General features: G+C 40.9%; 1 protein-coding gene across 4 annotated transcripts in view; it reads right to left on the reverse strand.

Moving 5' to 3' along the window:
- KIF26B (kinesin family member 26B) overlaps positions 1 to 17308 on the reverse strand; it is a 273118-nt gene that overhangs the window by 194365 nt on the left and 61445 nt on the right. Inside the window, exon 1 of one of the 4 annotated variants that reach the window (XM_083432078.1) lies at positions 16090 to 16202. The exons of the other annotated variants lie outside the window; for them this stretch is intronic. Coding sequence (XP_083288204.1) covers positions 16090 to 16092 — 3 coding nt within the window. The 5' untranslated portion in view covers positions 16093 to 16202. Of the gene's footprint in view, positions 1 to 16089; positions 16203 to 17308 lie in introns of those variants that run through there. 4 annotated transcript variants of the gene reach the window in all.

The following is a 17308-nucleotide window of genomic DNA, read 5'->3' on the forward strand; positions in this document are numbered from 1 at the left end:
GCAGGCAGCTGTAACTTCTGGCATCTCATACCCAATCTGGGCCGATGTTTATTTTCTAAGAAAATGGAATAGTGTCATTGTTAACGACCAGCAGGTGTCAAAATGTGGAGGTGATTAAAAAAATGTAGGCAATAATGATGTCTTTCTCTGACAATGGGCTGAATCCATTATAGTCACATAGACACGGCATTCCAGAAGGAAGAAATATTAGGAAATGATGGGCCCTTCGAAAAGTTACAACTGCATCTTTGGCATTAACGCAACTGTCCCACTCTTCTTATACTATGGAGAAGTTTGCTCCACAGGAGGCAGTGATGCCCACCAACTTGGATGCCTGTAAAAGAGGATTCAGCATGGAGGATCAGGCTATCCACAGCTACTAGCCATGCCTGGTCAGGTTTAATGTCCACTGTCGGAGATATTATGCCTTTGAACAGCAGTTGCTGGGAATCACAGGTGGGCAGAGTACTGCTGCACTTTGATCCGGTTTGCATGCTTCTCCCAGACATCTGACTGGCCACCTTGGGAACAGGATGCTGGACCAATTTGGGGCCACTGGCCTGATTTAGAAGTCTCTTCTTATGTTCTTAGCTATAGCTGTTGGCCTATTACTTTTTTCTTTCCTTTTTTAATAATCCCACAGACCTCGTACAGACTAAAACATCTCACTGCTTTCTGCAAAGTTATTTCATGCTTTCCTACTGAGCATTCTTTTATTATAAATTCAGCCAGAACTCAACTTCCAAAGATAAACTCAAAAAAGAAAACCTGGTGGGAATTTTTAGGGCAATTGGAGCTTGAGAAGGCTACCACATAGAAATTCAGGAAAAGATTTCTACCCATGGAGAAGAAACAAGACTGAGAAGAATCCATAACTATAATCTAATGCCACTATCATAACTCCATCTAATACCAAACTAGTGTGGTCCAGCACCTATGTTTGGAAGAAACCTGGAACCACCCAAAAACAAGGCAATGGTTTCTGCGTACTAGGAGGACAAAGAAGTTTATTTGCAACTCAAAAGAAAGGGGCTTTTAACTATATATCCAACACCAGCCAAAGTACGCCCCTAGCTCAGTGTCTCTGTGGATATGCAGGGTATGTTGACAGCTGGTTCACATAACATTTAGAGAGTCGGTTTTTAAAAAGAAAAAGAAAGAAAGAAAGAATAGATGGTGGTGAAGAGAATTAGTCTGCTTGAGCCAATTAAGTTAACACCTTATACTATTCTTGATGAAGGATTAGTGCCATAGCACTTTTCAGTAGAAACCATGTTATTTTCATCTAATCACTTGGCTCCTTTTCATTTAGCATTCTAGTGCTACACTTGTATATATCTAATCAAGCATCTAACATTTTTCACGCTATCATTAACTCAATTTGTAATAGGAACTATAATTATAACTTTAATGATAGTGCTGGCCAAAGGAATTTAAATGTGAAATTATGTAATTCTCGTGTGTGTGTGTGTGTGTGTGTGCGCGCGCGCGCTGATATATTGCACTGCATTGCAGTATGCTGTAAATATTTTAAGGGGAAGTAATAAGCAATAACAATTCTGTAGTCTAGGACATTTCATACATTGGAATGGTTTGCATGTAACACCAAACTATGTTTTGGCCAGCAAAACAAGTCAATTGCCTAGCCATGTATTGTAAACAATAGTTTAAGGTCCCGTCCCCCCCTAGTTTAACTAGGGATAGCAAACATCATGCCCTCCAGATACTTTTGAATTCTATATTCTATCATCCCAGACCATTAGTCATGCCGGCTCACGCTGATGGGAGATGGAATCCAACAACATCTGGAGGTTATCACATTGGCTAAAAACATAGTTAACATGAACCACAGTTTGTCTGGGTTTGTACATAATGAGTAACAGCAGTTAGTTGAAAATGGAAACAAATGCTTCTGATCTCACCTCACAGCCATGCTAGAAGAGATGGGAAGGGAGAGCTCACAAGCCAAATTTCATGCCTGTACAGCCAAATATCTGATTGCAATAATTACATGGCAGCACACTTGGGCTTCAAGGAGTCAGATCTTGTCTCAGCTCCTTGACAAACGTACTTGTATAAAACACATATTGCAAAGATTTGTTTCACAGCTTACATGTATAAGTATATACACTGAACATCTTAGATGCATATATGCGTCCTGATGCATTGATTAAAAAAATCAGTGCAACTCAAAGAGGTGTTGTGATTGAACAAGAGTGCAAGTGAGATTTTAACATCTCTTGAAATATTTTACATTTCCTCATAGCAAGCCACATTGTTGGTGCTGGTTCAACAATGGCAAATCCAAACACGCAAATAGCTGTGGCTGCCCCATTCTTCAAAAGCGGAACACAGGGGTGCGTCAATTGTTAGAACAGTAACTTAACATATGCCTAGCCATGTATTGTAGAGCTCTGTCAATGCCTTAAAAACTTGTAACCTGTTGGGATGCTGTACTGATTTATTTAGTAAAATGTTTAAACGTAACAACTGTGGTGAGACTTCGAGTTCCAAGCCTGACAGTGGGAGCCAAGACATAGAGAGATCGACATTGAAGAATGGGGGGGGATGATTCTGTATATCAGAGAACAGCAGACTTCAAGTTTGTAGGGTCTAGTTTATGTTCTACATAAATCCCAAGATCCACCAGTTAAGAGTCAGCTGCAATTAGCAATTAAGAACATGGTGCCTCTGAACAGCTGTTGAGTACTGAAGTTTGTTTTGAGCTTCGTTCACAATCCTTGTAACCCAAAATGCATTTGTAACTACTTCAAACTTACTTTATTTCAACAGTGCTCTAATTAGGAGGGGAGTCCTGTTGTTAAACAACCGGGAATCAGAAACCTTTGCTGGACTATTGCAATTCCCCCAGAGATCTATGAATAGATCCTGATCATCTTCTGCCCACCCACTGCTGTAGATGCCAGAAATAGATGCCCAGATTCCAGTAGTAATACTACTCAAAACAATGCTATATAAACATATAAGTTATTACATTATTGACACCCTGGTCTGCTAGTAAAAGCATTATGTGACAAACCTCACCAAGGAAAATCCATCTAATGTGCCTTCCAATGGCTTACCAGCGGACCAGATGCAATAGACCAGATGCACGCATCAGCATTGGTGACCACGTGATTAAGGTGGTAGATGATTTTGTCTACCTGGGCTCTACCATAATCAGCAAGCTTTCCACTGATGCTGAGTTGGACAAGCGTATTGGCAAGGCAGCTACAGCAGTAGTTTGCCTCTCCAAAAGGGTATGGGAGACTGTGATGCTAATGGCTAAAGCACACTGCTTCATGGTGGTCAGATGTGGGCAACTTAAATATGCCAGGAGAGACACCTTAATGCCTTCCATATGAGCTGCATCGGGAAGATTTTGGGCATTAAAAATGTCCTCTCCTAAGCTCACATTCCCAGCATGTCTGCACGCCTGTCTCAGTGACGTCTACGTTGGCTGGGTCATGTCCACAGAATGGAATGTGGCAAGACCCTCAAGGATGTGCTCTGTGGGGAGCTGGCTTTCGGTACCATGCCTGTTGGCATACCAATTCTGCATTATGAGATGTCTGCAAACGTGACCCGAAGGCTGGCAACCCTGATATGCGGGAATCCCTTGCAGATGATCAGACGTGGAGTCAGACAGTCAGGTCTTGTGTCCACATCAGTGACCAGAGGAGGATTAACCTCTTGGAGGAGTGCAGAAAGAAGAAACACTATGGTACACCTCCATCAGGAGAACTGGACACCTTCATCTGCCCCATCTCCAACAAAACATGTCTATCCCATATCGGTCTCTACAGTCACAGCAGTTGCTGTAACTCTCCAACATTTTCACCACCCCTGAAGGCGCACTCTTCCATGGTCTCCCGAGACAGACAAATGGCAGCCTAACCTGTACATTCAATCATGGTGGGTTAGAGGAAATTTTCTGTGCCTTGACAAGCTAGTGACTGGTACAGAAGCCATCTCTTCTGTTCCACCTGGTCACCACACTTTCCCCAGTCTTTAATGATCCTTTGCTACAGCACAGCAAGACCACCCTTTTATTTCTTTGCTGTGAAGTTTGTGCCATGATTAGGCCCTCTTTGCAGAATATCAGGGTTGTTCTTTCTTTCAAGAGAAAGTCTGGAAGAGATGCTCATGCACTCAAATGCCTCTCACAGCATTTGCCCCGGATAATTAGTGATGGCCAAAGTATCCGATCCATTTGCTACCTCATAAAAATTAGCCTATTTGACTAATTCAGGGCATGAATGCTCGTAACTGGTAAGCCTGACAGGACTGAAAGAGCCCATTCAGAGCCGAAAGCCTTTACCACTTCCCTCCCACTCACACAAAACACATCACACACACCAGATCCTTAAGGCAGAGCACAGGGGAGAGACCCAGAATGAGCTCCTGTTACAAAACAACACACTCTCACTGGCCCTGTACTGCTTATCTTCAAGTGTGGGCTGAAAACATACCGTCACTCCAGCCCCAGCTCGACTCTGATTAAGTCAACTGCTGACAAGTCTGAATGGAGGAATGGCTTCTTGACTTGTGTGGTCCAAGGAAGACTAAGATTACAAATCTCTTCCAAAATATTCCCCAAGTGCCCCCACTCCCTGCTCCTGACAATTGGGGAGGGGGGGAAAGAACAAGAAGAAAAGCTTTCAGTATAGCTGGTAATCTTACCCACCTAGGCCTCAAATCAAAATACACTCCTACTTGGGTTACAGAGTCAGCTGGAAAGTTCTCTAATCAAGTAAGGGCAGGGGGAGGAAGAGGAGGAGGAATGGGGGCTCAGAGAATAGACTCCCAACTATTTGTAAAGATCAAAATCTCCCATCACAATTCAACATTACAGTGCTGGCTATGTAACCAAGAGTCAAGGATTAAACGGAGGGTGGTGGGCTGGCACCTGAAAGAAAAGTGCTCTTCGTGCTCCAGGTAGCCTTGGGCACTGCTTCATCCCCATTTATTTCTTATTGATTAGACCTGCAAACACTTTCTTTTCCCCCTGAGCTTCTCTGCAATTAATCTAGCATTCTGAGGAAAGCAGTCCTCTTTAAATTCAAGTGGCAGCAGGTTACCCTCAGCTGACATCCCTTGACAGTACTCAAATCAAACTTGGCACCCAGCATCCTCACTCGCAAAATCCCCTGAAATGAAGAGAGATTTTGTGGCTAAAAATAATCACAAGAGCCAGGTGCCTTGTGAGACCATAGATAGATAGATGATAGATAGATAGATAGATAGATAGATAGATAGATAGATAGATAGATAGATGATAGATAGATAGATAGATAGATAGATGATAGATAGATAGATAGATAGATAGATAGATAGATAGATGATAGATGATGATAGATAGATAGATAGATAGATAGATAGATAGATAGATAGATGATAGATAGAACTGATCATGTGCAATCTTTGTGGTCTTGGCCAAGAAAAATCACAATGTGTATATTGATGATAGATGGACTCGCATCTGTATTTGCACTCCCATGTATAGGCTGGCTTGGGCTGTAAGCAATGGCAGAGGATATTCTCAGTTAATATATACACTACCAATTTAAATAGGCTTTATAGTCATTCTCAAGACACTTGAACATTTTAGTTCTATGATGTGGACCTTGGCATTCTCACTATGCTCCAGAGATGCTTCCAGGTGGATGATGATTGTTGGATGGGGGCTATGAATAACATAGTGTACAACTAAAAGTTAAGTTTTAGTGATTCTGGTCATTACCACAAGTTTTCTAGAGCCTTTAGCTCTCCAACTCACCACCCCCTCTAAGCATTTTGCAATGACTCACAGATATGACTGTTCCCGGAGAACCAACTGGCCAAATCTCAGGACTGCCGCTGGAAGTTGGGGAGTGGGGTTGCCATGTTTGCTTTGGAAGCTAACACCACAGCAATATTTTTACCAGATTACAATCTCAAAATTCATGGTTAGGGAAAGTAAATGATTTTGTATGCATTATCCTAAATTGAGGGCAAATAAAATTCTGAAATAAAAACGTGCGTTTCTATGTAGCGTTGTAGAAGTGTGTGTATTTTAAACTACATATTGAAACCTCCAGGCTGTTGTTTTAAATTGTGATTAAATGTGCACAGATGGAACATTCACGTTGCATCATTTCCTAGAGAGGATCTGAATTTTTTATTTTTTTCTGTTATATTTTCATTGTAAGTTTTAATACTCCATTGTGGACTAAACTCCATTCTGAATGATAATTGTGTTAGCAGCATATTCTGAATATTGTTTACCTGCCAAGCAAAAGCTACAGGCCCTTCTAGCCTCTCAGATTTTTGAATTAATATCTTCCGTTGTAGCACTTACTTATGTTAACATAATCCTACAAGTTGAGAGAAGAAATATTTATGCACAGGGCAGATCAGCCCCAAACATGTACAGTATGGCACTCTGCACCCTCAGGCTGAAATCTTTCTTTTACAAGAAATACTGGATAACCACAGGACTGGGGCCTCTTCGTTACTACATGATACTGCCCCCTATAACCACAAAGCACATGCCCCTACTCCCAGGTTTATCATGAGTCTATAAGTTGCACACATCCCAAAGCTGGTCAAGAGGGATTCTGGAATCTTTAATTGTATAATTACCCTTAGTTTGGTGTTCTTCATAAAAATTAAGGGCGGTATCTACATATACTTAAATTCTGCCTAGAATGAGAAGACTGAATCAACAACACTCTCAGAGCCTATTTCTGTACATAGCTTGTGGAAAGCTGAATTATGGAACTCCTTGCCAAAGGGAAACTGCAAAGAAACGAGTGATTTCCAGAGATGAATTAAATATAAACAGATAATTGTGTCCATAACTGCCAGCAGATAATGCCAATCTCCACCTCCATCCACTACCATGTTGTTACTAGCGCTGTTCCTGCACAACCATTCTGTTGCTCGTGGATCTCAAAAAAAAATTAGCCCCTTCCTAAGGTCCCCAAGAACCCCTCCCCTAGATTATTACAGTCAACGACAGGGAATAGGCTGCAGGCAGCAGCAGGGGGAAGGGGGAAGCACAAGAGACAGGTGGCCAGATTTAACTAACCTGTTACATTAGTGGAACTCCTGCTACCACAAAGGAGTTTTCCCACCCTTCCCTTTGTGTGCCCCCATGCCTCCCCCAAATCTGCTCTGAAGAGTCAATAGAACCCCCAGAACAGTACATGGGGAAGGCAGGAAGAGATGGTTCTGTCAGGCACACAGAAATACTTGCACATGGGGACTCTGCAATCTTCACGTGAGGCCCTTCTTTGTGTGTCTCCTCTGTGAGAGGTCTAGAGGGTGGCAACACAAGAACAGGCCTTTTCTGCAGTGGCTTCCCATTTATGGAATGCTCTCCCTAGGGAGACTCACCTGGCACCTTCACTACATATCTTTAGGTGCCAGGCAAAAATGTTCAAAGAGAAAATTGTCTCTCTTCAACCAGGCATTCGGCTAACATTCTACAGCTTTCTAAATGTGTTTGTGGAGTGGAGTTCTTAATTTGCTTTCGTTTTATGTACAGTGGTACCTCGGGTTAAGTACAGTACTTAATTCATTCTGGAGGTCCATTCTTAACCTGAAACTGTTATTAACCTGAAGCACCACTTTAGCTAATGTGGCCTCCCGCTGCTGCCAGAGCATGATTTCTGTTCTCATTCTGAAGCAAAGTTCTTAACCTGAGGTACTATTTCTGGGTTAGCGGAGTCCGTAACCTGAAGCGTATGTAACCTGAAGTGTATGTAACCCGAGGTACCACTGTATTTTGCATTCTCATTTTGCTTTTTTCTGTTGTGAACCACCCTGGTATCTTCGGATGAAGGGCAGTGTACAGATTTAATAAATAATAAAAATAATAGCACATGAGAGTGAGCGTGATATTCATCAGCACATAAGTCCATGCACCTGCAAAAGGATAACTCACACTAGCCATACTTCTGACCTAAATGCCTACTGGTTCCTTCAATCAAACAAATAATGATGCGGAAGTCCAGTTCAACTAGCCTTTCACATTCCTTTTCCAAAGTGCTTCTGGCTCATGGACTTACATTGGCAGAATTTGTGCAACTCCCAATGAAGAATAGATGAAGTCTGCTAAAAATAAGACAATGCTGTATCTCATATTTGTTGATGGAAAAAAATATGTCCCAGTATTAAATTAAGGATTTCTGCAACTGATTAGGTTTATAAGCATACCCCAAGCCAAAACCTCAAGTTATACTAATCTAAAGCACATTAACTATCCCCCACCCCAATTTTTTTTTATTAAATTTCACCATAAACATGTAACGGTCTTTCAAACACTATAAACATCCAACCACATTAGCCATCATCTGTAAAATGTGAGCCCCCAAATAACTAATCTTTCAGGAACTCTGAAAGGATCTGCTATTTTTGCCTCCAACCACAAACAGTTTACACTGAAGTCAGATGGCTGAAGTGAAAGTCTAGATGCTGTTAAAATGACCCCATTGTTTGAAAGACTTAGAACCAAACCTTAGATTTCATTTTAAAAGACTGAATTTCCCTTTACGAAAATAGCATTAGGATTACATCCCTGCTTGTCTGCAATTTCCTTCAATAGCTTACTTGAGATTTCCCCATTGTTCTCCCATGGGGACAATTAACTTTCTTGCTTTTAATCAATCAAGTGATTCAGAAATTAAAATCAATCTGGCATTATCCCAGCGCTGTTGACATTCTGGGTTTCAGATATATAGAAAATTATCTATGCTTCCAAAAGCAGACATAACAGATTTAGGGGGCAATCCTATGGTAAGATCCACTGGGATGAGCAGCTTGGGGTGTAGTGGACCTCCAGTTTAGCTGCCTGATTCCCAGCTCAACTAGGCTCAACTAGCATTAAGTCCCTAACCCTGGCTCAGCCAAAGATATGCCCAGCTTGCTCATCCTGAGCTGAAGCTGGCTGAACCAAGGCTAAGGCTCCAAAAGTAGGTGTTCTGAGAGCATGGCAGTCGCAGGACTAGAGAGCGGGGGACTTAGGCTGGATTCTAAGCCCATTCAGCTCAAGTCACATGACCTGGCAACCCAGTATAGAATACTACTTTGAAGGCTTGTTTGCCAGGCTTAGGCAAAGCAGCAGTAGCCGCCCCATTGCTGAATGTGGGTTGGATCTGGTCTAACTTTTTGCTGGCTTTCCTAAATGCCAGCATCTTGTGCATAGGATTGCTCCCATCATTGGGGGGGGGGGGGGGTGTTTGTTCTAGATAAAATGTCTTTGGTGAAGCAAGGAAGGACCTACAATCATTTTTAGATTATTGTTGTTTGCTTGATTGTTTGTTTGTTTGATTGATTCAAGTTATTACGCGACCTTCACTAGCAGGTTACAACAATTTAAAATTCAAAAAAATTAAATCATATCGTGATATATACTACTTATATGACAAAATGGATGGGAAACGATCACATTTCTGTTACATACACAATTTGCCTAGGCCACACAAGGTGCAATTTGTCTGGAGTGAGACATCTGTGCTTCTGAGAGCCAATCTGCGAGACCCCATCACAACACTGCTAAGAGAGGCAGAAATATCGCCAGTTTCAGAAGTCGGCCTACACTTATATTTTTGGTTGTTGGTTTTTTCCCATTTTGGCTTGGTATAACTTTTCGGTCATTATTCTTCCACAATCTGAATTGCATGGAAGGACAGAAGGGCCCTGCATTCAATGTAATAGCAGCAGCATGAGACGAAGGAAAAATAACAGTGAATGTGCTCTGGACTGATGAAGGAAGTTGGAGTATATGACCAAAGCACTCACATATTTGAAGTGTTTGTCTAAACATGGAAGCTTCATGCACTAGGCAGAAGATTAGAGTAACCAGGATTACCACTCTCAAACTAAAGATTTGTACTTAAGAGAACATGTATTATTTTTATATCTTGCTCTTTTCCCAAAGAGTTTAGTGCAGTGCTTTCAACTCACAACATGCCTATGTGGTGAAATAGGCAGAGAGACAGTGACTTGGGCAAGGCTTCTCCTTGGGCTTCACAAATCACAGCAACTACACAGATTGAAAAATATTTGCATATTGTGGTTGGGGATGCAAGGAGGCAGCAATTTCTAGAACCCCCTGCCTACAGACAGGTGTCTTCACTGTATTTTGGTGCCTGCCAAATACATTACCCAGATGTTTAGAAAGTTTGCATGAGTTTTAATCTTTTTTAGTCTATTGTATTTTGGTTCTATCTTTCTGTACGTTTTAAATTATGGTTGTAATTTTTTTTTAGTGATAATTTTATTGGTTTTTTTGTAAACTGCTTTGATATTTTTCCTACAATCAAGTTGCATATAATTTTTATTAAATAAATAAATAAATGCCTTCTGCAAACTTCCTAAAGTAAAATTTTCTTAGAATCCAAGCCAATGAGATCCCATTTCTAGTTTTGCAAGACTGGACAATGCAATCCAATACCCAAATCAAGTCAAGCTATGTCAGATATATCATTTAAAAAGGGTGTGTCACACATGAGTCTAACTAACATGTTATTCAGGAACTAAACTACTTGCAAAAAGACTTCAGGAGTGTATCTATCATATGACTATGTGAGAGATAATAACACATATACCTGAACCTAATTACTAGTGTGTGTTCTAGATATCACTGCAAATCTGATCACAGAATGGATCAGAAGAAGAGAGCATTTACAGAGCTAAGAGGTGTTAAAACTCTTTCCCATAAGATGTAACTGTAGTCTGCAATTAGAGTCTAATATTGATATCAGCAGGTGTTTTCTACTTAAAACTAAAAGCCTTTATTTCAATCCATATAGTAATGGACTTTCCCCAGCACTCTGAAACGCAAAGGACCCTAACACTATCAAAAATTATGCTACACCTTTGTCACAATGCACAATGGCCTCCAAATAGTATGATTAAAGGTTAATTTCATGACCATTTCTGCCCAGATAAGCACAGGATATGTTTCATATGGGTGGGAGTGTAAATGTTTCTGTGGAGAAAGACCTTTCACCTGATCATGCCGAATGTGTGTGTGCACGCTTTTTTAAAAAAAAAAAAATCTTTGTAGTGAGCTGGGAGAAACTGCAGACCACCAAGGGGGTTGTCTTGATTGGTTTGTCGTATGCTGCCCAAGTAATGGAGCTATTACATACAATCAAATTCGCTACAATTCAGAGTAGCTCACAGGAGAAAACACCCAATTTCCTTGAAAGCTGAACATAAGGTAATGCAAAATCCAAACCTGAGAAGTGAAAGATGGAAGCCTTGTCCTGTTCTTTCCTCCCAGGCGCTTTGTGTTTTATTTCAAAATAAAAGTACAATAAAACCAGAACAACATATAAGCCAACAGGTATATAGCATAAACATACAGAGGAGTATACTAAGAACCCTTCAGAGAGAGAGAGAGAGAGAGAGAGAGAGGAGAGAGAGAAACAAAACAAAAGAAACATCTCCTGTCTGGAATGAGAGCAGCAGCAGCAGAAACACATACACATCTAATAAATAAGGCTTAAATTTTCATCATTAAGACACACATATCAATAAACAGGGACACGGGTGGCGCTGTGGGTTAAACCACAGAGCCTAGGACTTGCCAATCAGAAGGTTGGCGGTTCAAATCCCCGCAACGGGGTGAGTTCCCGTTGCTCGGTCCCTGCTCCTGCCAACCTAGCAGTTTGAAAGCACGTCAAAGTGCAAGTAGATAAATAGGTACCGCTCCGGCGGGAAGGTAAACGGCATTTCCGTGCGCTGCTCTGGTTTGCCAGAAGTGGCTTAGTCATGCTGGCTACATTTATTGGCCACAAGCTGTACGCCGGCTCCCTCGGCCAATAAAGCAAGATGTGCGCCACAACCCTAGAGTCGGCCATGACTGGATCTAAGGGTCAGGGGTCCCTTTACCTTTACCTACCTTGTTATTTTATATGAGCTGGCAGTATATAAATATTTTTTATAGATAAATACAGCCCTGTCTCACATACAGGATGTAAAGAATGCTGCATTCATGTGAACCTTTGTTTCCATTTTGAATTACCATCAAGGAAACACAACTGCTGCATTTTCCCCCCATTGCCAACACTTTTCTCATAAAGTACCGTATTTTTCGCTCTATAGGACACACTTTTTCCTCTCCAAAAATTAAGGGGAAATGTGTGTGCGTCCTATGGAGAGAATGCAGGCTCCTTGGCTTCAGCGATAGCAACGCAAAGCCTCCAAAGCGCAGAGGGAGCGCTCCCACTGCGCTCCGGAGGCTTTGGGCTCCTTTTGCTGAAGCCAGGAGAGCTTCGGCAGAGCTTCCTGGTTTCGGCAGAGAGGGAGAGCTGCGCAGCGCCCCTTCAGCAAAGCGGGAGGAGAAATGGAAGGGGCTCCGTTTCTCCTGTCGCTTCACTGAAGGGGCACTGAGCAGAGATGGGGAGAATTATTTTTTTCTTGTTCTCCCCCTCTAAAACAATGCGCGTCCTATAGAGCGAAAAATACGGTACATGTAGGGATGCCACCAAGACTTTCTGGCATGCTATTTGTGCATCCGCCTTCTGCCTCACTTGCAAAAGAGAATACAATTTGTGCCATATGCAAACCGGTATCTTCATTTGCCGGCACAGCTGAAGGGATCAGAAATTAACCTGAGGCCACACGAGTTATTTTTATGATACTTTATGCTTTCATTTTTATGATGTTGCATTTTTATTGTAACTTACTATCTTGCCTGTAAGTTAGTTTGGTAGGAGCCTGTTTGGCGGGAGTGCAATTATATCCATGTCTACTCTGAAGTAAATCCTATAGTGCTTAGGAAACGAACTGTAGGGTTACAGCCTAAATAAATAAAAAACAGAGATTTCCTAATGCTTTAGTAGAAAATTCCTCAGATTCTGAGCTAGGTAGTATTTGGAATTGCGCCTCACTCTTGATCTAGGCAACAGTCCCCACATTTTCATAAAGGCACAGATTACAACAGGCAGTGGCTACTATTCCCCTCAAATACTTCATTTTCTATTGCATTTTTTCTTTAAGAAAAAGAAAAGTATAAAATCTAGAGAAATACACCCCCTTTCTCCTCCAGCCATTTTTTTTATTAATACCTTTTCAAGGTCTTTGAAGAACTAATTAATCTAAAGCTGCACTTGTGGAAGAGAGTTAATAGAAATTTTAATACAAACATAAAACCATAACAAGATTTTATCTCACTTCCTTTGATATGTGAAACAAACAGTTACTCCAGGAGGCTTTGAGAAACAGTTATGGAAAACCACAGGTGATAAATTAACCACAGAATGGTTCCCCTTTTGCAATAGAAACACACTGAGATTTTAAAATAATTGAAGAAAAAGGCTGTGAAGGTCAAGTCAGTTTGTTCTTGCTGTCTAAGATGCATGTGGAAACTTACGTGGAAAATCAGAATCACCTGCCCTGCAAAGAATATTATTTCATGTTTTCTATGTATTTCCCCTTTATGTTAGCAAACAAGTGAATTTTAGAGTAGGCATATCTATGCTCCAAAGGAACTGTTCACACAATCTGTATGCGCATAACCTACGCAGGAAGTGTGTGAGATAGGGGAAGAAAATGGGAAACAACCATCTATGCTCACTAGAAAAAATGCAACCTGATACAACTGCAGAATTTGATACACCTAAATCTGTACAGGACTAGACTGTTGGGCCCATTTAAGGTAGGTATTTATTTTCTCTTTTTCTATTATATTGTATTGCAAATTATATTGTATTCTTTGGTGCAGTAAACAACAACAACGCACACACAGGGATACACTGGATTATAATTATTTGAATTACAGGTCACATCTGAACAGAAAACAAAAGACATTTGCCTTTTACCATCTACCATTTCTAGATTTTGACAAAAACCAATTATTTGCTTAACTAAAACCAATTATTTGCTCAACTATATCTAACTCCAGTAGTGATGTATGGAAGTGAGAGCTGGACCATAAAGAAGGCTGGTCGCCGAAGAATTGATGCTTTTGAATTATGGTGCTGGAGGAGACTCTTGAGAGTCCCATGGACTGCAAGAAGATCAAACCTATCCATTCTTAAGGAAATCAGCCCTGAGTGCTCACTGGGAGAACAGATCCTGAAGCTAAGACACCAATATTTTGGCCACCTCATGAGAAGAGAAGACTCCCTGGAAAACACCCTGATGTTGGGAAAGGTTGAGGGCACAAGGAGAAGGGGACGACAGAGGACGAGATGGTTGGACAGTGTTCTCGAAGCTGCCAGCATGAGTTTGACCAAGCTGCGGGAGGCAGTGGAAGACAGAAGTGCCTGGCATGCTCTGGTCCATGGGGTCACGAAGAGTCGGACACGACTAAACGACTAAACAACAACATATCTAACTATCCATTGAATATATACACACATACTTCAGAATTCATGGGTCAGTGATGGGATTGGGCCACAGTGAATCTTTACAATGCCATAATTCCTAGAGTAGGATCTATATTTTCTATTTGCTACCCTGATATTTTTCTGCACATGTAAATCAAACAAACCCAAACCAAAGCATGTAAGGGAAAAGATAAGGTGCTGCCAAGGGGAGCTTCCTTTTGAAGCCTTACAGCTGCACCGGTTTTGCCTAAATTCAGCCCCCTCTGTCCTGCAGTCTCAATATGCCTGTAATTAAAGAAAAACTAGACACGTAGCAGCACAGTACAATTAAGTGTAATGTGTAGTTTAGCTATGAGAGGGCTTTCTAAAAGAATAGGCCAAAAAAAACTTAACAGCAATCATAGTCAGGACTACCTGAATTCAACGGAGTTTACTTCCAGAAAAGTTGGGTTAGGATTGAAGCCAAAGTCTGGATAACAGAATGGAACTTCCACACATACAGGCAATATTTGTCAGAAATCCATAAACTGCGTACAAATAATTTTTTTCATGCATGGCTAAGAGGCATTTCGTTGACCACTGTGAAAAGCAGAATCCTGGTCCTTTGTGTGATCTTGCAGTTCTTATTCTATCTGTTCAGTCCACGGGTAATCACTGTAGTGTGGTCATCAAAAACTATCTACAGTGGTACCTCGGGTTACAAACACTTCGGGTTACAGACTCTGCTAACCCAGAAGTAGTACCTCGGGTTAAGAACTTTACCTCATGATGAGAACAGAAATCGTGCACCAGCAGCATGGCGGCAGCGAGAGGCCCCATTAGCTAAAGTGGTACCTCAGATTAAGAACGGTTTCATCTTAAGAACGGTCCTCTGGAACGAATTAAGTTCATAACCAGAGGTACCACTGTATTATCCTGAAGTGTGGAATCGTCTTAGACCAAGTTCCCCGACCCCTTGAACAGCTGCCACCTAGTTTTTAATTTGTCCAAGTGTGCCTGCTCATGTTTATTTTTCTTCTTGTTGTTATCTTTGATGTTAAGCAATAGCTATTCATTCTAGGTGGACAAAAACGTCACCACAGATGGAAACTAAGGCCCAAAATTGCATCACGCATCAGTAGTTAAGTACTTTAGTGGCTACAGTAAACTTACTCCATATTTAAACTACTGTAGCTGATATAGCTGAGAGCAGAAGGATCCCATTGTTTGCAGTTAATGATTTCAGATCTTAAATGGTTACATCAATATTTCATTCCAGCTGATTAAAAACAGAGCTGGAGTAACTGTTAGTGCAACAAATTCCCCAGATAATAGTTACAGGCTATGAAAGAGCAACTGTGGAATAAAGTCCAGTTAAGATTCTGAAGCTACAATTCTGTAATTCAATTTTTTAAAATTACTACTGTACTACTGTAGTGATAAGCACTTATAGCTTCTATGAGCCAAGCTAGACGTTATGTTAAATGCATGATCAAATTTAATCTGCACGGATTAAAAAAAATATGTGATAGATAAAAGCCTACCTTTAACAGCAACTTACTGTTGCTTTGGCTAAATTCCCACTTAAGCATACAGAGGGTGGATAAGAACACAAAATGTTTTTTGCATCTGACAGCCCATTGCAAAATGAGAAGCATGTGAAACTCAACAGTGCAGTTTATGATGATGACATGGAGAGAGTCACAGACATAATCCCAGATATAGAAGTACGTCAATGGGAGAGAGTCCCATTAAAAATATGGGCAAGGTAACATTACTGTACCATGTGAGATCCTCTTCAGAGGCCCCACTCTATGTGCCCCCATTAAGTGAAGTGAAATGGCTGGCTACCAGGGAGAGGACCTTCTTAGTGTTAGCATCTTGGGTGTGATGTGCCCTAAGAACCTGTGTTGTTAGTGTTCTGAACCACTGTTATGTGACCCCTGTATCTGAGAGTTACCTGCTTTCATTGTTCTGTACACTGGATTTTTTTCTGCTACAAATTTCTATTTTGTGATGTTATGCTTTTAATTGTATTTTTTAATCATTTCGTGCTCACAGGCACCCAGAGAACAAATGTTATTGGGTGGCTTTATATATATATAGTAAATAAATAAAATAAAATATATATTTAAGTACTATCTGCTTGAGCAGGCCTATATGGGGAGAGATTGAGACAGATGATGAGCCTGAGATGCAGTAAGACGCCCCCAACAAAGTTGAAAGAATACCGCAAACAAGATTTTCTGTGACTCTGGGGATAGGATTATAAAAGATTTTCTGAAGTCACAAGGCTGGAGCAGAAAGCCTTTCTAAATTGCATTTCTTGGATTTTATGTTATTATCTTCATGGCACAGTTATTACATATTAAAGCTAATGGCTCTCTTTTGCTAGTAACCTAATATGGAATGTGATTGATATCCCTATCAGTACTTTAGAGAACTCTTTGAATTTCATAAGCAGAACCGAAGGAAGCAGGAGCAGGTGAGCAGAATATCCTTATGTGTACAACACACTAAGCCTGGGGTTTTCACTGCAGCATATAAAAATATCCTGAAACCTTACAATACTGAAGCTTTCCAGGTTCTCCTGTTTGCAGGAAATCTGCTCCAAACACAGTTCATTTTTGTATCTAAATAGGGATCTATTTGTGAGTTATCTATAAAGTAATTTGCAAATACCCATCCCATTCTAACTGTACCACTCCCTTTTTTTTCTTTTTTCCCCCTTTCCTTTCCATTCCATTCCATTCCTTCATTTGTTCACTTGCCATCAGAATTAGTTTGCAAATCACTCAGGGTGGATCTCGCTTTTTTGTTGATGTTACCTTAAAGCAACACATAGATGATGCTCTAGAGAACAATAGCAGCAACTGTTATGTATTGAAGTTCTCACCCTGGGCCAGCAGGGGGATACTGTAGATAGTTATGCAAATAAAGGATCGAAAGTGACGTTCAGTGATTGGATGGATACTGTAGATAGTTATGCAAATGAAGGATCG

The sequence above is a fragment of the Podarcis tiliguerta genome (genome assembly GCF_965153285.1).
Source record: "Podarcis tiliguerta genome assembly, chromosome: 3".
Lineage (NCBI taxonomy): Eukaryota > Metazoa > Chordata > Lepidosauria > Squamata > Lacertidae > Podarcis > Podarcis tiliguerta.